The sequence below is a fragment of the Montipora capricornis genome, chromosome 2, assembly GCF_036669925.1.
Source record: "Montipora capricornis isolate CH-2021 chromosome 2, ASM3666992v2, whole genome shotgun sequence".
In the NCBI taxonomy this organism is placed as follows: Eukaryota; Metazoa; Cnidaria; class Anthozoa; order Scleractinia; family Acroporidae; genus Montipora; species Montipora capricornis.
In genome coordinates this window covers 3,430,198-3,452,954 of record NC_090884.1, presented here as the reverse complement: position 1 = coordinate 3,452,954, position 22,757 = coordinate 3,430,198, and the positions used below count along the sequence as shown (strand labels likewise).

General features: G+C 41.0%; 1 protein-coding gene across 2 annotated transcripts in view; it reads right to left on the bottom strand.

Moving 5' to 3' along the window:
- Nucleotides 1-22,757, bottom strand: part of LOC138038488 (fibrillin-2-like) — a 79,388-nt gene that overhangs the window by 55,921 nt on the left and 710 nt on the right. Inside the window, exons 2-22 of one of the 2 annotated variants that reach the window (XM_068884365.1) lie at nt 22,044-22,316; nt 21,500-21,582; nt 19,593-19,697; nt 16,581-16,676; nt 16,118-16,213; nt 15,881-16,027; nt 15,623-15,673; nt 14,127-14,252; nt 13,657-13,782; nt 12,647-12,799; nt 11,511-11,564; nt 9,574-9,693; nt 9,010-9,135; nt 7,994-8,116; nt 7,198-7,320; nt 5,443-5,568; nt 4,720-4,842; nt 3,799-3,957; nt 2,334-2,387; nt 1,245-1,385; nt 1-110 (exon numbers count right to left, since the gene is read on the bottom strand). The exon at nt 1-110 is cut by the window's left edge and continues 16 nt beyond it. In XM_068884365.1, the coding sequence (XP_068740466.1) occupies nt 1-110; nt 1,245-1,385; nt 2,334-2,387; nt 3,799-3,957; nt 4,720-4,842; nt 5,443-5,568; nt 7,198-7,320; nt 7,994-8,116; nt 9,010-9,135; nt 9,574-9,693; nt 11,511-11,564; nt 12,647-12,799; nt 13,657-13,782; nt 14,127-14,252; nt 15,623-15,673; nt 15,881-16,027; nt 16,118-16,213; nt 16,581-16,676; nt 19,593-19,697; nt 21,500-21,582; nt 22,044-22,171 (2,370 nt within the window). In that variant the 5' untranslated portion in view covers nt 22,172-22,316. Of the gene's footprint in view, nt 111-1,244; nt 1,386-2,333; nt 2,388-3,798; nt 3,958-4,719; nt 4,843-5,442; nt 5,569-7,197; nt 7,321-7,993; nt 8,117-9,009; nt 9,136-9,573; nt 9,694-11,510; nt 11,565-12,646; nt 12,800-13,656; nt 13,783-14,126; nt 14,253-15,622; nt 15,674-15,880; nt 16,028-16,117; nt 16,214-16,580; nt 16,677-19,592; nt 19,698-21,499; nt 21,583-22,043; nt 22,603-22,757 lie in introns of those variants that run through there. The other variant, XM_068884364.1, reaches the window with a different exon arrangement.

Sequence of the window (22,757 nt, the reverse complement as noted above, 5' to 3'; positions counted from 1 at the left end):
TTCTACGTTCAACTTGAAACCCTTTGGGCAGTCACAGGAAAAGCTTCCCGGCAGATTTTGACAGATGCCTCCCTGACAAAGACGTGGATCCTCTCTGCACTCGTCAATGTCTAGAAAAATAGAGCGTGAGGATGTTTAAAGACAAATCTTGGTATGACCTGTCCCAAAGAGCGTGTTGGCAAGTAACGTACAACCTTTCACACTAAATCTATACCAGGGCATTTTCAGAGAACAGACTATGTCTGTATGAGTTTAATTAAAATTCGGATCGCACGAGTGATAGCCATTAATCCTAAGGGCTCGTCCAAACAGCTCCAACATTTGCTTCAAAATCCGTTCGATTTTGTTGAACGATGTTGACTGCTGGGGTGGCAAACGCTTTCAACATATCACCAGTATTTGCTCCAACAAAGCTTCACGAGAGGCCTGGTATTCAGTCCCAGGCTGCAGCCGCGGTTGTTACTATGGATACGGACATGGATATGACATTGAGAGACCACCTAGTGCGCATGCGCATACCAAACAATGTTGGAAGAGGGGGCAAAACGGCATCGATTAAACATGTTTAAACACGGTTGAAAGAGGGGTGGTCAACATCGCTGTTCAACAAAATCAAACACATGTTGAAGCAAATGATGAATCCGTTTACACGGGCCTTAAAGTGGCATATCCTGCCACAATTCTCAATTTTAAATTTAATAACTTAAAATTCCAAATTACCCTATCAAAGAAGTGATTACGAGAAATTATTTAATATCCACTAACATAACTAATTAACTTCCCTATGAAAGAAAAAGGTCTTTAGTCAACTTGTAAAAAAAAATAAAAATGCTTAATAGGCTTTTTTCGATATATTAAAATTCAGCGTGATAGTCAGGACAAAGACAAAGGAAAGTGGATGATATGTAAATATTTTTCACATTCATTCCAACGTGTTTCTATTGTTTTTGCCCTCACTGTCTCACTATCAAGCTGAATATTTGATATTTCAAAATTGCCTATTAACAGAAATAGATGGCAACGTGGTTGGAAACACATTCCAAAGTCTCGTAAAAGATAATGATTCACTGAACGAATCCTTTTTTTCGCGGGAAAATCAATCTCAAAATCGCTCCTTTTGTCACAGCACCGTGACACAAATATCTTGCAACTGAAATCTCTCCATGGTCACGCACTCCCACCGTCACGGGCAAATGCGAAAACCACGACAACGATGGAACAGTGAGCGGGCTGTAGAGCATTACCATTACAGAGCTTTTTGGTGACGTCACTCCTGAAGCCTGCGTTGCATACGCAGATGTAATCTTTCATGGTGTTCTGACATTCTCCGTTCACACATACGCTGTTCTTCTTCATTCCTGCGTTGTTCTTGCATTCGTCAACATCTGTAAACAGAAAGTGAGACAGTGTCAATATTCTCATTACCTTCAACGAAATCATCATTAGGGAACATTAGCAACTACAACGGCGACGGCAACGAGGACGTCACATATTTGCATGTGTAGTGAGCAAAAGCAATAGTTTTGCAAGCTCTACACGTGCATCTTTTCATTTTTGTCCATTTCTTTGCCGTCGTCAGCAAAGCAACAACGTGAAATGACCAAAATTTGAGGTTTTTCGAAGAACGTAAGCGCTTGAGAATAAATTTTCGTTTTCTCCTCTAAATTGAGAGCCGTTCAGACTAGTTTCGTTCTTGAGCGTTCACGACACCTTTGTCACGTTAAAATGCTTGGAATAGTCGCGAAGCGATTACAATAACGCGAATTCACATTGAACGACGACGTTCTTGTTACGTTGCCGTCGTCGTTGCTAAAGCTCTCTGATAGGGACCTTAAGATCTATGGCGGTGGCGGTCGACGAAAACGTCACCTCTAAATATAACTTGAATTTGTCTTTCGTGATTATTCAGTCTCGTTCACGTCCTACAATGTGGGGGAAGTATCCTAAAACGAAATTGGTAAGAGCGGTTTCAGAGTGAAAAAAAGAGGATAAAAGATTCTTTGTTACATGTTCGCGTTGTCGTAAAAACCTCAAATTTGGTGAATTAACGTCGTCGTTATGCTGAGAACCGCAAACATAATTTCTAAAATCCGTGCTGCACGTGCAGCGCGATTATTTATGCTCTTTTAACCAGTGATATTATTGTTTTATGGCGTTGACGTTGTCGTAGCCGTCGTCGTTTCTTAAGCTCCCTATTATCATCATCGGAAGCATCGTCGTTGCAGACGCCGACGTCATCGACGTCGTCATGGAAACCCTTATCGTCGTCTTCCTCTAGCAACATCACGCTTTTCGCTCTCATTCAGATAATCTTCAAAATCTTCATCACGTACCTTCTCCGCCGCAGGTCATTCCTGGTCCTTGACAGCAGACTTTCTTGTACTCAGCTAGAAAATAAACAATTTTTCCAGGTCAATAATCAAATGTGAAGCAATATTAGTCAGCACCTGTCGCACAGGCTACAATTCACTTCGCCCCTTCCTTGTAGTTACACTCAAGCAAACATTAATTTCTGAGAAATACTTCCAACTGAAGGATTGGTTTGTTTAAGAAGGAAACCAATGTCAGAGAAACGAACAACTAGTAGTTCCTAATAAGAGGGATCGTTTTCTCAGGCTATTTATTTTCAGATATGTATTAGAGAGTTTATGAGAATTTTAACTAACACAGAAATAATGGGAACGAAAACGTCACTTCAATTTTAAGTATTAAGCATTAATTTTCTTTCACACTGTACAATATAGGCGAAGTATCTTTTAACCGGATGGACAACAACGGTTTTGAAGGAAATAGAGGCTGGATGATTCACCATTTTATACTTAATTTGTCGTCCTAAAAACCATTGCTTTGGTAATTTTTAGTTGTCGTTGTTTCTTGTTTGCAAAGTACAGCAAAGAAATATCTTAATTTAAAATAGGATTATTGCTATGTGGCGCTGTCGCTGCCGCAACCCTTTCTGAGGGAGTCAGTATACTAGTAGGGACTTCTTAAACAAAAGGGAGATTAAGTATTGCGTTTAGGTGAAATGGCAAAGGCGAAACGGTGGGTTGCTGCTTGTCATAAAAGCATAAAAATTATTTTATTCTAACTCGTCTCTTTCGTTTGAAAAGTTACTTGATAACTGCTGCTAACACGCAGGAAATGAGGTTATTTTCCTTTTTGGCAAAACGCGACTTTTAGTCCGACGTTTGCAAACGTGATGCTTAATTTCTCTAATGACGACGGCTACGGCAACGCCAACGCCACAAAGCAAGAATATGATTGATTAAATGAGGGAAACATAATCGTGCTGCACGTGCAGCACGCCTTTTAGTACATTACTTTACCTTACTCTGCAAAAACAACAATGTGAAATCACAAATTTTTAGGTTTTGCGAAAACGTGAACATATAACAATGAACCATTCATTTTCTCTTTCCACTTTAAAACCGTTGACTTCGTACCCATCCAGTTACAGAATAGTTGCTAGTTCGCCCGTATTGTACGAAAAACCTTGACCACAACCAAGGTTTTCTGAGCCCGCGAGACTGAGCACCCCCAGCAAACCGACAGTCCAGCAAACCATTGTTTTAACGAAAACCGCTGGTCAGCAACCTGGTTCTGGTCATTGCTGTCTAAGGTCTTCCGTATTGTACAGCGTGAAAAAGGTAGAATCATCGCGAAATACTTACGGACAGCGCTGAGTTACGTTTTGTGTGACGTTTCCGTTGACGTAGCTGTTGACCTCGCTTAAATTTCCTTATGTTAGAGAAGGAGAATACGTTCGTCAACGCAAAAAAAAAAGTACCGCCTCCTTACCCGAGTCCTTTGTGGGACAAGGTGTACACGGATCATCCCAGCCGCGTTGACCGCCATTTTCCATGCCACAGCAGCACTGTGATATCGTCAGAAATCGCATTAATGGTTCCGAACATCTGTTGCTTTGTACCTTCGTGTAGCAACGTCCCAATGTTGTGTCTGTAAAAGGGAAAGAGGAACTAAGTGCGTGCAAGAAACGTAATTTTACGAAGGCATGCATTCGCGAAGTTGAAGCGAAAAAATGAACGCCAAGAGAGCTGACTCTTTCGCCGAGTACGCAAACAATTGAACGAAAGTTGACGTCTTCTTCCTGTTTATGGCTATGCAAAACTTTACGAGAAACACCAAACGGGATATTGCTGCGTATTATAAAACACGAAACTAGCACTAGAACACGATCACGAACTCGAACTAAAAACTATCTACATCAAATTGATGTCCCATAAAAGCTTCTGTACTACGAGAGGAGATGTATGTTTTCAATAACGAGTCTAACCTATGACTTTTCGATTGCTGTTAAGAATGCTCTACTGCTGAACTACTGGAGACTCGCGAAGCTCGGCCGTTAAATTATTCCTTTCTAGCAGAGTTCTCTTTTCTTTTGCGTTCGCCGGCGGACGAGTACGGGAAAAGAGACCCCTCCCCCGGGTCGAAACTCACGGTGTTGAGCATGCGCGGCGGTTACTTAGCGTCCGAACCCTCACGTGATACCTCATGCTGGGTGGGCTCACTTAACAACAGCGGAATTACTGTAAAGGAATGCGCGGAACACAGCGGGCTCAAGTCACCGTCAGCAAACATATCATGCGGTTTGAAGAGTGCCGTCCATTGCTGTGGACGGCGGTTGGATCAAGGTGAATTTCGACCTCTGCTAGCAGGGAAGGCTGTTATGCTACGTTCAATCAAAAACTGTTGTTGTACCAATACAGGCCTTGCCATCTGCGCTGGGAGTGAAGCCATGATCACAAACACATCTAAAGCTGCCAAGTTCATTCACACACTGGCCATTCGTGCACATACTGCTTTGTTTACACTCGTCTATATCTGAAAAAAATATATAAAAAACGAAGATGAATGGGTGGAGCTCACAAGTAGCATCGTTAAACTAAACATGAGGGGTTTTTTTATATTCTTAACACATAATCCGCTGCACTGAGACACATTCTGTTTTAGTTCGTCCCGGGTGAAAGCCGGCACAAGACGGAGTATGTGCACACTGATAAGAACCATTTCAGGACGTGCGAAACAACACTAGCAACAATCGCATTAAAATGAGCAAAACAATGGCCCAGCAGTGTCTTTTCAACTTCGTTTTTTGTTTATTAGTGTGGCCCGGTAGTTAGGGCGATTGTTCAAGAATCGTTGTGACCACTCCTTGAATTTGATCCTGGTAGTCCCCGGTTCAAATTTTCATCTGCACTTGTAAATACCCAACCTGTTTGCCTCCGGCCAGTTGGGATTCTTAAAAGTTGTTGGTCTGTTCTGCTGTTTCATTGATTTCGTTTCATTGGCAATGAAATTCTACTGTGGGGAGGCGTCAATTAAGTATGTGTGTATTTCTTCCCTGTTCTCAACAACAGTTACGGCGAAGTGGAAAGACTAAGTTCTATGCAAAACGTAGAAACTTAAAGAAATCACGGTTACCTTTACAGAAATTTTGATCGCTTGAGGCCACGAACCCTTTGTCACAAGTACAGCGGTAGGAGCCCCGAGTGTTGACGCATGTTCCATTTTGGCAGCGTCCGGAAATGCGCTGACATTCGTTGATGTCTGGAAAGAAAAAGGCACGACAGCGTTCATCATGTATAAAAGAAAACCAAAAGGCTTTGTGATGCCGAGTGGATTGACATACAAAAAAACGCGCAGTGTACACGACTTTGGGTTACTGATTTCGGGAAAAAAAATTAAGCCATCACGAAAATTTGGAACTCCCACCGTCTTTACCGCGCTTCGTAAAGAGCTGTAAGAAGAGACTATAAGATCTATTATTGTTGTTTTGAAGCGCTGTCGTGGACGACTGCGTCTTAGATCTTAATATTTTGAGCCCCATATCAACACTGAAATTCTCCTTGTTGTTCTCTGTGCGCTTCATTACAAAAGTAGGTTGGAAAATGTTGTTGAAGGATCAAAGTGCTTCTTCCTAATGGATGAATTTGCAAATTCTTGAAACCTTTCCTGTTCATTTTGCGTAAGTACAGTGAGGAGAAACTTGATGTTTGTCTCTCTTCGGATTTAAAGGGTTAGAGTCCCTTACATATGGGCCAAGTATCCTTTAGCTAGATTGACTGATACGGACGGATTTGAAGTAAAGAGACAATGAAAGGTTCTTTGTTGTATGCCCATGTTGTCGTCAAAAATTTGGTCACGGTCATTTCAAGTTGCTGTTTTGACGAAAATGTAATGAAATGAACAAAACTGATGCGTGCAGCACGTGCAGCATGATCATCACGGCAACGACAACGCCAAAAAGCAGTAATATTATTGGTTAAAAGAACCAAAATGCTCGTACTGCACGTGCGGCACGCTTTTTTGAACAATTCTCTCCCGTACTCGTTAAAACTACTACGTGAAATGACCCAATTTAAGGTTTTGACGACAACGTGGACAAACTACAGTGAATCTTTCAGTCTCACTCTTTACTTCATATCCGACGGTACCAATCCAGTTAGAGGACACTTCGCCCATATTGTATAATATAAACAAGATGGAATATTCATGAAATACTTAGAATAGATCAAACCTATATTTTGAAGTGACGTTTTAGTCTTCGAAGTAGCCGTCGTGGTTTCTTCTTCGTCTTCTTCGAATTTAAAAACGAAATGAGGTGATACAAAAAATAATTATAGTGAGGGCGAAAGGGGTGCATTTTCTCGCGCTATGAGCGAGTTATACGCAACTGCTTCGAATTCTCATTGGTTCCTTTCGTTTCTTCACAACAACAACAACAACAACAAGAATTTTCATTTTCTCCCCTAAAATAAGTCAGACCGTTCCGACCAATGCCACACCCTTGTCATATTAGAAAGGTTGAAATAGTCACGAAATGATTACAATCGCGGACGGCAAGCGGAAGAGAACAGAAAGAACATTTCGCGTGCCAGGACAGTGATATCTCCCAGATTTTATATAGTCGGAAATTTCAGCGGTCTCCTCCCTAACCCTAAGTAGGAGACAGCTGAAATTCCAGGCTAAGATTTTATACTAATCATCTTTAATGGAGAAAAGATACTCAGCAATGTAAATGTGGTTGTGTGAAGACAGGTTAAAAGGGAAAACAGCTCACTTCCGGTTGCCGTCCGCGTCTCAAAAACGCGCGTGCTTAAATTTAGTTTTCTCTACACTGACTTTAGACTCGCAAGTTTGGAAGTTTATTTTATTTTTTTTACTTTTAGTACTTACCAAGGCAATGTCGCATGTCAGAGCTTGCTTCAAATCCTGAATCACACGAGCATTCGTATCCACCAGCAAAGTTTATACAATCACCATTGCTGCATATTTTGGGCGACTCACACTCGTCGATGTCTGATACAAAAACACGCGAGGGGCCTTTTTCATAAAGAGATGAATACTACTACTTTAATCCTAAACCTTGTTTTCACAAAGAGCAAAGGAGGAAGTCCTTGATAACGAAACTTGAGCATTATTTTTTTCGGTCTTAAGAGTTAGGGTAGAACATCGTGAAACTTCAGCTTAAAAATGGAGTCGAGCTCTGTTGTGAGGCCATTAAAGTTTTGGTAAAAAGTCCGTAAATTGCTTTTAAAAGTGGAGAGATTTGCGCACATTGGATCATGTCGGGCTGAACTGAAAGTTGCCCTCTTGGCAAAAGACAAAAGTTTGTCTGCAAGGTTTGGCCATGCAAGCGCAAGAAATGAAGGGGAAGCTACGAAAATGTTTGCCAGTTTATATCTGTCTGTGTTGGCTTATTTCTGCCTCTGGTTTCGAGTCTTTCTTTGAAGTACTTAACTGAATAGAGTGTAATGTGAAGTGCTAGATTTCTATCCCATATGAACCATGTGAGCGTTAGCCCTACTGATGGAAATGGGCCCACACAAGGACAGAGAAAAACTCTGACCTGGGGGGGAATTGAACCCACGACCTTCGGGTTACATCACTGAAGTAGCCTCGTGGTTTCCGCGAATGAATTAAGTTCCTGAAATGCTTTGTTTTCTTTCACAAATACTTGCACAAATATTACCGGTGCATGATCTTCGATCGGAAGTGAGTGTAAATCCGGGACGGCATCGGCAGGTGAAGCCATCTTTTGTGCTCAAACATTGGCCATTTTCACAGACTCCTTGCTCAGTGCACGGATCGACGTCTAGAAAAAAAAATCAAAAGTCAATTAGATATGAAACACTTTTCGCAAAATAAAACGAGCATACTGACTTACTTGTTATATTACGTAATGGCCGCTGCATTGAATGACACAAACAACAGACCCGGGTTGTTCGAAGCATGGTTAGCGCTTACCAGCGTTAAATACCATGGAAACGTATATATAGGTTTGATACCTCTTAAAGGGGCTAGGTCACGCTATTTTAGGTAATGTTGTTCAATTTTGTTAATTATGAGCTCTAAAGGTCAAATTTCATTTGCAAAATCACGGCCACATAACTACTGAGAATGATTTTCCAGCTGTGTAAATGACATTTTGATATAAACTGATATAAATTTGAAAAAAGGTGGGCCGACGTTTTTCAAATTTACCGAAATCAATCCATTTCCAATCCTCTCCAGTTTTGTCCATCCATGTCCCTTCTTGGCTTCCCGGTGTTTTGTTAGAGTTCTTCTATAGTTTTGAACAATTATTTTGATATTTCAGTTAATTCTACGACCATTCGATCAGTGCTGAAATTGCCTTAAATTGCGTGACCTAGCCCCTTTAACCAACGGTTAGTGCTAACCAGACTTCGAGCAACTGGACCCAGGATTTGTATATTTCGCCATTGTAATCTCCTCTGTAACTCCAGAATCGACCTCGTAATAGTACCATGAACGCAAAACGACATCGCCAGAAAATGGGAAACAGTCAGTATTTTCGTTTAGTAAAAGCGATCAAAACTGCTCGGTCAAGAGCCTGTGTCCTAGCTCATGTTCAACGCGTTTTTGCATAAACATTCCATTCATTTATTACGTTAAGAAACCAAGTATTTTGACTCCGTGTTTACATGCTTCACTAAACTGATTTCACAGCCAAAAGTACTGGCTTACCGTAGCAGCTTTTTCCATCCGAGGAGACCTGAAATCCTGACTTGCAATCACACCGGAAGCCACCGTCTGTGTTGATACAGCGCCCGTTGCTGCACAGCGAAGAATTCAGCGCACACTCATCTATGTCTGCATGTTGAAAGCATTTCAATTATAAAGTACAACCGAAAAGGATAAATTTGCCTTTTGTCTTCCCTAAGATAACAGCCTTCGAAAACATTTTATGCCTCTGAGCTTCGCATCAAGGACATTTTCAGCTAAGAATCGCACGGCCGAAACAAATAGTCCATAAGCCAGTGTGGACTCCCACAAGTATGCACGCCACGAAATAAAAACAAGCATTTTTGTGGAACCGAGTTCACGATTTTGCTTTTGGAATCTCTTCTTTTTTTTTTTTTAAGCTCAATTTTCGTACTTTGAAACCATCATGCAAGGGTCAGCCCAACCGGATATTCCTGACAAGTGGTTCGTACTAGATGCTGTTCATTACAGTACTGCCGAAACAGGGTAAGCTTTTCTTCGAAAGCACTGAAACTGGACGAGCAGACTGTATTGGAGTTTACTCACCGTTGCATCGATTGTCGGGTCTCTTTTCGTACCCTGCGTTACACACGCACTGCAAGCCATCAGGGGTGTCAACGCAACTCCCATTAGTACATATTTCTCCCGGGCTTTTGCACTCATCGACTATGGAAAAAACAAAGATGCTCTTTAGTTATAAAGAACAGTGTCACAGTAGCTCTTCTGATCTTACGTCAACATCAAGTTCAACTCTAAAGTTGTCTCTTCGGGCATTTTCAACTTAAAACAGTTATTTCCGTTAGGTCAGTACTTTTTATGATGTATAATATCTTTGCTACATTCTTTAAATGTAAATTCGAATTGTACGACACGATATATTTTGTTGTTGCTCGCACGTAGGGCTTTTTAACAACCAAAAAAGAAGAAATCAAATTAATCAAGTTACCCGGATGAATTACCATATTGAAACTAAAGCGATTTTTTCTAAACACCATGTCCAAATTTATGAAAATGACCCAAATCGCAGAAAACAAAACAAATGTCCCTTTTTTTTTTGTTAAAATTTGTATCCCATTCCCTTTCCATCCGCAGCTGGGATAAAAGGTAGTTTAAGAAAAAACAACTGCTATGGCAACGACAACGACTAAAAGTAGTAATATTATTCAAAAAGAGTAAAAAAATGATTGGCGGTATTTATACTAGGGGTCGTCTCCGGCGTCTAAGACGTCTCCGAGGACAAGAATAAATATGAGAAATAAGGTGGACGCATTAAACGTCAGACGAATTAAACGTCTCAAGTTAATTGAGTCCAAACGACGCATTTAACAGACGTCTCAGTCGTCTCAGAGGTCTAAGCCGTCTAGTATAAAGACGAGATGCACTAAACTGGGAAGCACTTAGCAATGAAGGGCGCACAGTTTCTTTGGTGAGTAAATCCCAGTTTGTTTTAAAGAAAATCATGCATGACTTTGATTTCTAGCCGTCGCAGTTAAGTGCGTCTCGCATTTATTTTACTCGCACTTACGGCCAGACGTTAGGGAGCTTACGAAACGAGGACGACGACGGTTACGAGGACTTCATTTAAAAATACAAGTTCGCGTTATTCATATCACTACGAAACTATTTCATGTCGTTTCGCGTTAAAAATGTGTAGTAACTGTCTAGGAATTAAACTGGTATGAGTGGGTTGGAAGCGTAGAGAGAGAACTGAAAATTCATCGTCATGTGCTAACGTCCTCCACAGAATTTGGTCATTTCACGTCGTCATTTAGGAAAGAAATGTACCAAAATGTAAAACGCACGTGCAGAGCGTGCAGAGCCATTGTTTTTGCTCACTAAACCTATTGTTTTGTAGCGTCCTCGTTGCCGTCGGGGTCGTCGTTTTGTAAGCTCCCTGTTTAATGCGTTTGGACGTCTTAGACGTCCTCTAGTATAAACAAACACGGCCATTGTGCTGCACGTGCGCACGTGCGGCACGCATTTTTGTACATTTCTCTCTTGTACTCGTCAAAACAACAACTTAAAATGACCAAGTTTAAGGTTTTGACGTCAACGCGGACAAACAACAGTGAATCTTTCCTTCTCTCTCTTAATCTTTACTTCAAATCTCTACGTACAAATTCGGTTACAAGATACTCCGCCCTTATTGTACAACATAAACAAGACTGACGGAATCATCGTGAAACACTCGGGATTGCTCAAACTGAAAGCTTGAAGTGACGCTTTCGTCGCCGTAGCTGTCGTGGTTTCTTAAACTCCCTCAAGATATCTTCATACCACTAGTATGAATGATTCTTGATAACGAACTTATAGTGTTATTATTGGTCTTCATTGGCACAGAGACCTTTTTCACGTTTAAATTATATTAATGCTAAAATCTTATGACTTGGCGGCTCCTTTAATTCAACATAAATTCTAACAATGCAATAAAATTAAAGACGGTAAACATGATGAAAAATTCTGAAGCGCAGACTACAACAAACCTGAAGGACTGGCTGTTGGAATTGATACGTTTGGACACAATGTCGAGTATTCAGCTGCAAAAAAAGATATCAGATACGATATTATATGAATCTGCCACCAAAACCGACTATAAGTCACAAAGGGAAAGATTTTTCATGGTTAACGTTACATTGTGTTGAATCCAAAGTGAAATCCTCCCTTCTTTCGTCAATACGTACACCAAGAATCAGCTTATATAACGTATCACGCGAAAGATTGTGACTCACCTCTGATCGCGTGGGAATGTTTGTGGCGCAGAAATGCTATAGTCTTCCTGGGGTAGTTTTTCAAGTTGTTTCTTATTTTTATCGTCTTTTTTTTTTTTCTTTTTCTTGTTTAGTTTTCATCGTTTCCACTAATCTTGTTGTTTGTGTACGATAATGCTTGTGATATCGTGGTTTGCCGCCACCAAAACAAACGCGTTGTGTCTACTTCACGTGTTGCACAAGTTCACTTATGCAAAAGTCAGTCCGTGACCGTAGATAGCGGTGGGGCAAGGGGGACAGTTGCCCCCCCCCCCCCCAAAAAAAATTTTTTTTTTCGAAAGAAAAATTAATGTAGTCTCTTTCTGGAGTGTTGGGCAGATAGTTTGGACTTTACTGACATTACCCTTGAATCTTTTCACAGCCGATTCGCTTGTCTTGATTGATAAAGATATTTTTTGAGGAAAATCCATTTGGAGACATCATAGACTAATCTGCTACTTAGCGATTCATCAATAGTTCAATATGAATAATAATAATTTTTCTGGGAGAGCATTCCCCCAGACCCTCGTAGCGACTTGTGCCTCCGACGCTCACTTCATTGCTCCCCCCCCCCCCCCCCACCCCAGTCAAAAATTTCTAGCTACGGCCTTGCAGTGGAGTTTAAAAACGAAATGGGGTGATACAAAAAATAATTATAATGAGGGCAAAAGGTGCAAATGCAAAACATGCCAAATTAAAATACAATCGTACCTAGCACCGGTGCATTTTCTCGGGCTATGAGTGAGTTATACGTAACTGCTTCGAATTCTCATTGGTTACTTTCGTTTCTTCACAAGCCCACGGAGCCCAGCTCATCAGCAAACTGCACGAACTGAACTCGTGCAAAAGAGAATAAATCACATACAACTTACGTGTTCCTTTGGCGGGACATTTTTCGCAGCGTGGTCCCCAGCCCGCGGGCGCCTTTTCAGAACAACAGCAGTCATATTTGGTCGTGTTTGTGACGGACTGGTCAACACAGTATTTATTGACTATCCGCTGATAACAAAACGCCTCACTGGCGCCTAAAAATTAATCAAATCATCAAAAAGTGTTTACATAAGCGTGAAAATCATAGGCTTTTCCAGGGAAAGCGCCCTGGGGATGAGATTACCATTTTGCTTCAGTTTTACGCTACATTCTGCCCTTAACAAAGAGTTGGCTTCCTGTTTGCTTTAGCAGAAACAGGGACCTTACGTTCTACCACAGTATTGAAATACTTTTTCGTTCTTATTCCGGGAGTCAACTTAAACTAAACAGACTCAACGCTGTGTGCTCCGGTTTTCATGAGTTCCGTCATTTTAGATTGCAGATTTGCAGAAAGGAAAATAAAGTGTACCAAAGTAAATTAACGCATCTTCATAGGCATTGTTTGCTCATTTTTAATTTGCTAAGTGGACTTTACGTTGACCGTGCTTTAGTAGACTCCCCGTCAGGTTTCACGTTTATGCTTGTTTCAAGAAATCTCTTAAGCGATCAAATGCTGTTTGAGCCACTTTTAACATTTCACCCTTCACGAACGAGAGCTCTATAACGATTCCTAAATTGATTGTAACATGTAGAAAAAAAGAGGAGAAAGTGACTTGTACCAAATCGGCAACTGCAGTAGTTTTTGTCCCTCTTTGACCAGGGTGGAGCCGCTAGGGCTTAGGACCAAGGAAAATGAAAGGAGTTGAGATTTACCCTTCTCAAGCGCGTTTTCGCCTATCCGCGCACGTTTCCCGCGTGGTTTTTAAACGGAAAGGAAGAAAAGCCCGCGGAACGATCTACATTTTTATCGAAAGAAAACTGATCATTTTGAAAACACTTTTGCAGGGAGGAAGAAAAGGAGAACCTTTTTAGAAAAGGAGAAACTTAAGGATTTGAGAAAAGACTTCCTTACGTATGCAGAACGTCCTGTCATCATTTAGCCTGTATCCTTCTTGACAAGTGCAAGTAAAACTTCCTTCCGAGTTCTCGCACAGGCCGTTAGCACAGATTCCTGGTATTTCTGTGCACTCATCTCTATCTGCAAATTAAAATGTTCCGTGAATTAATCTTCAGCTCGGTCAGAGAAAAATGATGTTCAAATAAAGAAAGCATACCTATTCTTAATACACCCTTTTGGAAACGTCGGAATATTGCATCCGGCGTCAGAGGAATTGGAGATTGGAGACAAGAGTTAGCAGTGAACCATTAAATTAAATTTCTTTTATGTAACAATTTAGAGTGAATTCAACTACAATGGGCGCCGAGCTTCATTCTCAAGCCATTTGTTTACGAGATTAGGAGTTTTTTTTTACGCCCTACCACCCCCAACATAAAAGAATACTTGCATTTAGAAAAGGTGAACAAGCATCTCCTTTTACCTACCAACACATTTCTGTAAATCGGTATCTAGTTTTTGCCCTGTTGGGCATTCACATCTGTAGCTTCCAATGGAGTTCACGCATCTTCCGCCAGAACATATCTTTGGAATCGCTTTGCACTCATCAATGTCTAAAAAAAGTATTAACGAAGAAATATAATGTTTTGGACTTAATAAGGAAAGAAACGTTCGAGAAAAACGAAACGGAAACAGGGAAGACGTCGGAAATCTTGGCAGGACGACGCCACAGATTGGAGTAGGAAAGGATTACAGGAAACATCAAGAATGGTAGCCTCCCACGCAAACTCTCTTAGGAATTCGTCACGCGTTTCTCTCCCACGAGCGTGACGCGTGACGAATTCCTAAGAGAGTCTGCGTGAGAGGCTACAAGTATGGCGGAGAAGATGAATGCTTGGCGTGAGCTAGTAAGGACCCACTTATGTACAGAATAGTAAGTAATAAGATGCACGCACAAGTTCGACATCTAACACAAAGTGTACCCTTTTCCATCTGAGCCTTTGTTACATATTTCCAACTTGAACAATATGGTAAGGGTAAAGGATAGCGTATTTTTTAGCTAAAGGTAAATGCAGCTGTTTCTCGTAACTTGAGGAACTGCATTTGGGTGACACTTTGTGATGTTTATTTTCTGTATTCCGAGACACAAATGATGTTGAAGTTCGGGAGAAGAGCAAGAGGGACACTTCGTGACGCTTAATGAAATCGGCGTGTATCTAATTAGGGGGAAAAAGGCAAGGTGACACACGCTAACACCAACCCGATGTGATGTGTTACCGGGTGTAACCCGGTGTTAGTTTACGCCACGCTGATGAGGCCCAGCAAGGCCGAAACAGCTGTCCCATGCAATCTCGTCCCCAGAGTCTGCTTTTCTTTTGGTCAGCAACAAGAATACGGACTCTGGCCACATCCAATTTATGCGCAGTCGTAGTGAAGGTCCATTTTTGTAACCGTTGACAACGAGCGTGCGTAGACAATCCGCGATTTGCGGACTTCCTGCCTTGGAAGTGGCTAGAGTCCGTGTTCTTGGTGCTGACCAAAAGAAAAGCGGACATTATGGACTAGATTGCTGTCCATGGCTGCTAATTTATCGGGTGAAATGGTTGCGCGCATGCGCCACACCGGGTTGGGGTTATGGTGGGTCACCTTGCTTTTTTTGTTTTTTTTCATCTAATTAGCGGCTTTAACTTTTCATGAAACGTAAAAAAGTGACGCTTATTACTTTCTCAAATTTTACCTGTTCTCCTCCTTTTCTCCGCAGATGAACAAATAAAATTAACTGCAAAATATTTCGAGCAATCCAAACAGGTTTTGAACCTGCGGACATCGATACCTAGTTCGGTTGCTCCTGTCCTACTTTGAGAATAAGGCATTGAACTACTTTCAGAGGAAGACTCTTTCATGGCTCTTGTTGGCATTCATTTAGCGGATCTAGATCACAAACTACCAGTTGTGAAAATGAAAAACGAAAGATCTACAATACCTTGACATGCTTTGCTTTTAAAATTTGGGAGAAATCCTCTGTCACATGGTTCTGTGGAAAGGAATACATATAGTTTCATGGTATGAAGGCAAGAATAGAATTGAATTCAATTTTCTTTTCGTTTAACGGTTGTTTGAACATGTAAAGATTCGGGAACGATAACGATAACGACAGCGACAGCGATAACAATAACGATAACGATAACGATAACGATATCGATAACGATAACGCCGAAAACGATAGCGATAATGATAATACCTGGCTTGGCGGGACAGCGTTCACACGGGTTTCCCCAGGCTTTTCCAATGCTAGCACAACACGTGAGTCGCGTGCACACGACTCCCTGAAGCTGGTTGTGACACATGCGATTCCTAACCTCAGTGTAACAAGGACCAAGTCTGTAATCTAACCAAAAAAATGATCAGCTTTTAAGTCTTAGTTACTTCTGTCAAATATACAAATATAAAGGGAAAACACAGAAAAGTCACGTCTTACCTTGTTGACAGCGGTTACCAGTAAATCCATAAGGGCATGCGCATTTGTCTGGCCCTACGCAACGTCCTCCATTGAGGCACTCTTCCTGACAAATTGCTTCAAAAGAAACACTTAGTCACCAAAAAAATCTTCAAAAAAATGTCCGTTTCTATTTGATTTGACTTGACGAGATACGAAGGCTTTTTACTGAGTATCGTAAAAAAAAAAAAGCAATTAAAGGAACAGCCCTCAGGTTTAGACAACCCCATGACTGACCATGAGCAAATCATACAATTGAAAATACGGAAATACGAAGCCTACAGCCGTTGCAAAGCGCAGGAAACGCGTGCTAGTAACGTCACAAACAGTTTTACCTTGATGGCCTTTGCAGATTGGTTGACAATGTGACACGTGATTTTTGAGCCAATCAGTATTGTTATCCACTCTCAAATGAAAACCGTTCTATACAGAAACATGAACTCACGTGCTTCACAAAATTTTCCACTGAATCCTTCTTTGCAGACGCAGGTATCTCTTACGCATGTTCCTCCATTGAAACATAGCACCGTACATTGATCGCCTGAAAAGAAAAGAAAAATAAATTTATGGCATTCTTTTGGGCCAGGGCGTATGAGTCGTGTAGCCATTTTTGAGTGTGTTAATAGACTTCATGATCTAACACTAGGGCGCAAGTCCCAAAGAAAATTGTAAATATCCCAGTAGCAACCCATACAAACGTAAAAATAATGCCTTTACTCAGAAGACAACAAGCGAAATTAACTTGGGCTTTGATTTTTAATATGCGATAACTATGGTTATTTACGTACGGCAACAGCAAAACCACTTTTCTCTCCGCGTGCCCTGTGTCATTGAAGTCAGGAGATCATCACTTGGAACTAACAATTGGTACAAACTTCCACTTCAGTGATCATTTTCTCAGACCTGGCTGGAACCAGTTGTTGTAAGGCCGGATAACTTCATCCGGTAGATAAGTCATTATCCAATAGTTTATGGGCAACCAAAAGATTTTATGTAAAAGTTGAGCAGATTCTAAGCACGTCTAAGTAAAGGCGTGTACGTTTAAAGCTGGCTATTTTTTATACTTTGGATAGTGACGTACCCACTGGATAACGTCATCCGGCATTTGAACAATGCAACCACGTTTCATCACAAGCCTGAGAGCGGATAACACTATTCTGTCTTGTCACAAGATATAGGGAGTTTAAGAAACGACGACGGCTACGGCAACGACAACGCCAAAAAGCTGTAAGATTACTGGTTAAAAGAACCAAAATGATCGTGCTGCACGTGCAGCACGCATTTTTGAACAATTCTGTCCCGTACTCGTCAAAACTACTACGTGAAATGACCAAATTTTAGGTTTTGGCGACAACGTGGACAAACTACCGTGAATCTTTCAGTCTCACGCTTTACTTCAAATCCATCCGTACCAATTCAGTTTTAGGACACTTCGCTCATATTGAATAATATAAGCAAGATGGAATAATCATGAAATACTTAGAACAGCTCAAACTTCTATTTTGAAGTGACGTTTTCGTCGCCGTAGCCGTCGTGGTATCTTAAACTCCCTATTAGGCAGTTTAAAAAAACGACGACCGCTACGGAAACAAAAACGTCACTTCAAAATAAAATTTCACCCTTTCAAAAGTATTTCGCGATTATGCCGTATTGTTTACGTTGTACAATACGGGCAAACTTTCCTTTAACTGGGTTTATACGAGGGGTTTTGAAGTTAAGATGGAGACTGAACGATTTATCGTTGTATGCTTGCGTTGTCGTCAAAAACCTAAATTTTGTTATTTTCACGTTGGTGGTTTGAAGAGTATGCCAAAGAAAAAAATGGACAAAAAATGCGTGGTGCGCGTGATTATATTTCCTCGGTCTTTTAAGCAATAAATAGGGACTTTAAGAAATAGGGAGTTTAAGCAAAGACGACGGCTACGGCAACGAAAACGTCAGTCCAAAATATAAATTAGCGCTATCGGAAGTATTTCGCGATTATTCCGTCTTGTTCACCTTGTACAATATAGGCGAGCTATCCTGTAAGTGTATGAAAACGAACGGTTCTAAAGTCAAAACAGAAAATGATTGTTTCATTGTTATATGCTCACGTTGTCGTCAAAAGCTAAAATTTGGGAGGATGCCTAAACTTCGAGCCAGGATTCCAGCCAGGATTCGAGCTAAGATGAGCTTTCTCCGCTATTTATTCTCGAATCTCTCGGTTAGGTTAGGTCTCGAATCGGTTAGGTTAGGTCTATTGAGGTTGGTTCTAGTCTAGTTAGGTCTAGTTAGGGTTAGGGTAGGTCTCGGTTAGGTTCGGTTAGGTCTCGGTTGGGTCTCGGTTAGGTCTCGAATCCTGGCTCGGATCCTAGCTCGGATCCTGGCTCGAATCCTGGCTTGGATCCTGGCTCGGATCCTGGCTCGGATCCTAGCTCGGATCCTGGCTCGAATCCTGGCTCGAATCCTGGCTCGAATCCCGGCTTTATTCTTAGTTTATCTCGTTTTTTTGTGGAAAACGGGGAAAAAATGCACGGAAATTCGTGTTGCACGTGCAGCACGATTATTTTTCCTTTTTTAACCAATGATATTCTTGCTTTGTGACGTTGTCGTTGCCGTAGCCGTCGTCTTTGCTTAAACTAGGGAATTTAAGATCTACAACGGCAACGGTCGACGAAAACGTCACCTCAAAATATAACTCTCCCTTATCATAAGTCTTTCGCGATTATTCAGTCTCTTTCACGTCCTACGATGTGGGCAAAGTATCCTAAAAATAAATTGGTACGAGCGTTTTCAGAGTTAAAATAGAGAATGAAGGATTCTCTGTTGCATGCTCACGTTGTCGTCAAAACTTCAAATTTGGTGATTTCACGTCGTCGTTGTGCAGAGGACCGTTATGATACTTGCTAAAATCCGTGCTGCACGTGCAGCACGATTATTTATGCTCTTTTAACCAATGATATTATTGCTTTGTGGCGTTGTCGTAGTCGTAGCCGTCGTCTTTGCTTAAACTCCCTAATGACTACGGCTTACGGCAACGACAAGGGTACAAAACAATAATATCATTGATTAAAAGAGGAAAAAGAATCGTGCTGCACTTCCGGCACGCATTTTATTGCTGTACTCTGCATAACAACGTCTTGAAAACAAAAACGTTCAATTTGTCTCGCAACATTGCTGCGAAACTAGTCGAAAAGCGATGTTGCGCGTCTTACATCCCACGAGCAACCTGTCTCGCAACAAAAAAATTGTGTTGCAAAGTTGCTGCAGCGTGTTGTAGAAAGTAGAACAGATTTCTACTTTCTGCAACACGATGTAAAACGCGCAACGTCGCTTATGTTGCAAGACAAGTTGGGCGTTTTTGTTGCTCTTATTTTACCGCGGCCGCCGTCATCATTTCTTGAACTCGGATTCTTATTGCCCTCTTCGGATCCAAGTTAGCGGCGCAAATAGAGCCGGCCGTACAGAATCTACATACCTTCCACCTGGACACCACTGCACGAAGGACTGAAGGCACCATTTGGACACCGACAGACTCCAGGACTGAAACACTTTCCAGTCCCACATCCGTACTGGCACATAGCTATGTCGTGGTATAACAAAACAGACAATTAGCGCATTAATGTTGCTCGGGTTTTATCTGGAATGGCTGTGTATGACAGACCATGACACTCTAATTGTTGCCATGGAAACAAGGTTGTTCTCGTTTCTCCTCCGCGATATACCCTTCAAATTTAAGGGGCTTCTAATTTATTGGGGGTTGGGGGGGGGGGGGCGATTAGAAAGAAATGTGGTGGGTACTTCCAGATTGCACGATAATTTTCTTTATCATTTGTTTAGCAGTATTTTCAGGTAGTGGAAAGCCTCTGCTATGTTTTTTTTTCAGTTAAAAAACATTGTACGGTACAGTTTTATCGAAGAACCATTTCTGATAATTGAATTACAACAAATTATTTTGTTATTGTTGTTGTTGTTGTTGTTGTTGCTTTTTCTTAGTTCGGTGTTTAGGATTTTCCTTGCACTAAATCGAGAACCAGTTGGCTACTGTAGCTATCATAAATTAAATGTGACAACCGGGCACGCTGTAATCTGCGGTTAGTTTCTAATTTCAATCCTTTGGGGTTTTTACTCGAATAAAACCATTTTTCGATATTTTATTTTCAGCATTGTCACTACCCATTTATTAGAAAATAGTTATGTTTTGAAGAAGTGACCAGAAGCGCGCTTTGCCTATTAAAACTGAGTAGGAACCCCTCTCTCTTGATAGGCAACATCTCATCCAATGGAGAGAATGAGAGGCGGTGGCATTAATTTGTGATATCCACAAAACCTAGGAGTTTGCTGTTTGACCTTGTGCACAGAGGTTGCATTGATGAAAAACACTGAACAACACAATTATTCTTGTACATGAAATTTTTTTTTCCTCTTCCTTTATTTGTAGCACACGGTTTTTGCCGTTAAATAAAGTGACTTATCCTTTGTCACTTTTTTTGTTTTTGTTTTTCTAGCATCAACCCCCCTCCCCCCACCCCCACCCCCACCCCTATTATTTCCCTATTAATAAACGCGCGTCTCTTATTGCGACAAGGCCAATTTATTTTTCCTCTTTTACAACACTTGACCTCCAGGGCTACTGGATGAAGTTATAATAAAAACTAAGTTGATGGCGCTAATTTAATTTGCACTTTTGTTAAGCCAATCTAAGACAAAGAAATAATTATTTCTCTCTTTCCTGGGAGTCAAAACGGAAAAAGGATGACCAAAGGTCAACCGGCCGCATTTCTGGGATATATTTGAAAAAATAATCGAGGTCTTTTGCGAAAGATGCGTCCTAAGATAGTCAACTCGCGATAAGGACAGAGGAAAAAATTCCTCCGTTGTTTCGCAGCCAAAATTAAGAACTTAATTATTCCTAAAAAATGAAGATTCGTCTAGTCTTCGTCCATACAGCCGTTAAATTTATCCAAGCAGAATCACTTCAGTATTTAATGGCTCGAATTTTTAAGGGAAATAAAGTAGAACTCTTGTAAGCCTATCGCCACAGACGCGCCATTTAAAAGACTATTTGAGAGATTTACCATCGAGCTTTATACGACGAACAGCAAACGTCCGTCTGCTAGCTGTTTGCAATTTACGGTTTCTTTTATGACCTTTTTATATCAGTCGTTGTTAGCCGTTCCCTGCCAAAAGTTTAAATATTGTCTGTGAAAGGGTTCACAAGTTCATCAATGTTTAAATTCAAAACACATTTTTGTCAGAAACTGGATTAGCGCTCACTCCCTAAAGGAACTCTTGGCAAAGGTTGGGCATTACCCAAATAGAAGGGGGGGTCAGCTCTTTGCCCAAGACGTGTGAATAGTCTATGCTAAGTTGAACATTACTTACGAACGATGCACAAGCCAACAGAGGAACTCCGGCGCCAACCAGGGCAACAATGAGGGTTAATTCTGCCACCACAAAGATTCGGCCTGGGAAATCGAAATAATTAAATAGTGCTAATCAAATTCACATCATTGATACAACGCTATTAGTGAAGAAATCATCTGACAGTTCGATTTGTGGTATCAATTAACGATTTCGCATGGGGGCGATATCTGGCAAGAAATCATGCTTTGATATGGGCTGGATTGATTATTCAAAGAATACATTGACTCGACTACGGGCACAGCTCAAATGCAAAAGAAAGGAATACATACAAACGTATAACGACAGGTTTTGAAACTATTTTCAGAAACCTACTAGCAGAGTAACACAAATCGATGTTTTGATGAATAATACAAAAATGGAAACAAGCTAACGATTCCACACCGAAGATAGAATGTGATTAAAATTGCCTTCAACCATGAATATACAAGTCCACTTGGACAGCAATTTCCTTTTTTCGCATTCAACAAAAACACCGTCTATCGTATTGCAAACATAGACTCACCCAGTCAGTAATGGGTATTGTGTTCTTGGGATGGTTTGTACGTCACCTTCACTAGAGTTGAACTGCTGTCCATTAGATGACCGCCATGTAATCACCCACAACAAAGTCATAAACAAGAAAGATTCCATCGTGGTAAAAAATGATGGCTCTGATTTTGCCGCACCAGTGAATTCTGCTGTATGCGCTTCTTGGAGCGGTCAAACGTTTCCCAAGTGTAATATGTGACGTCAAGTACAAGTGCCGTCTTGAATCACACAAGTGAGCTCTCGGAAACTACAAAACGCAGGCGTTGATATCAGAAAGATGTAAATTAAGAGTTACAGCTCAGAGTTACACAGAGCTTAGTGACGGGACTTATACTTCCAGTCTTGAAGGCGCAAATTGCAAAAGCTTCACCGATTGAATTCGCCCAGATGTCATTTCAACTGACAGGAAACGCGAAATGCCAGAGAGGAAATTAGATATGTGACATTTATGATCAAGATTTTTTGTGGTCAAACCTGACACCTTCCTTTTGTTTTTCTTTACTTGAAGAAAGTAAAATGATAATAGAAATTGCAATCGAGGTCCTCGCCCATGGCTGCTTTCATCATTCTGCAAATAGCATGCCAAGTGCTACGCAAAGATAAAAATAATACCCGGGAATAATACTAGAGAACGTAAAGATCACGCTATCTTCTACAAGTACAATTTTGCGTTCCCGTACAACGGGAT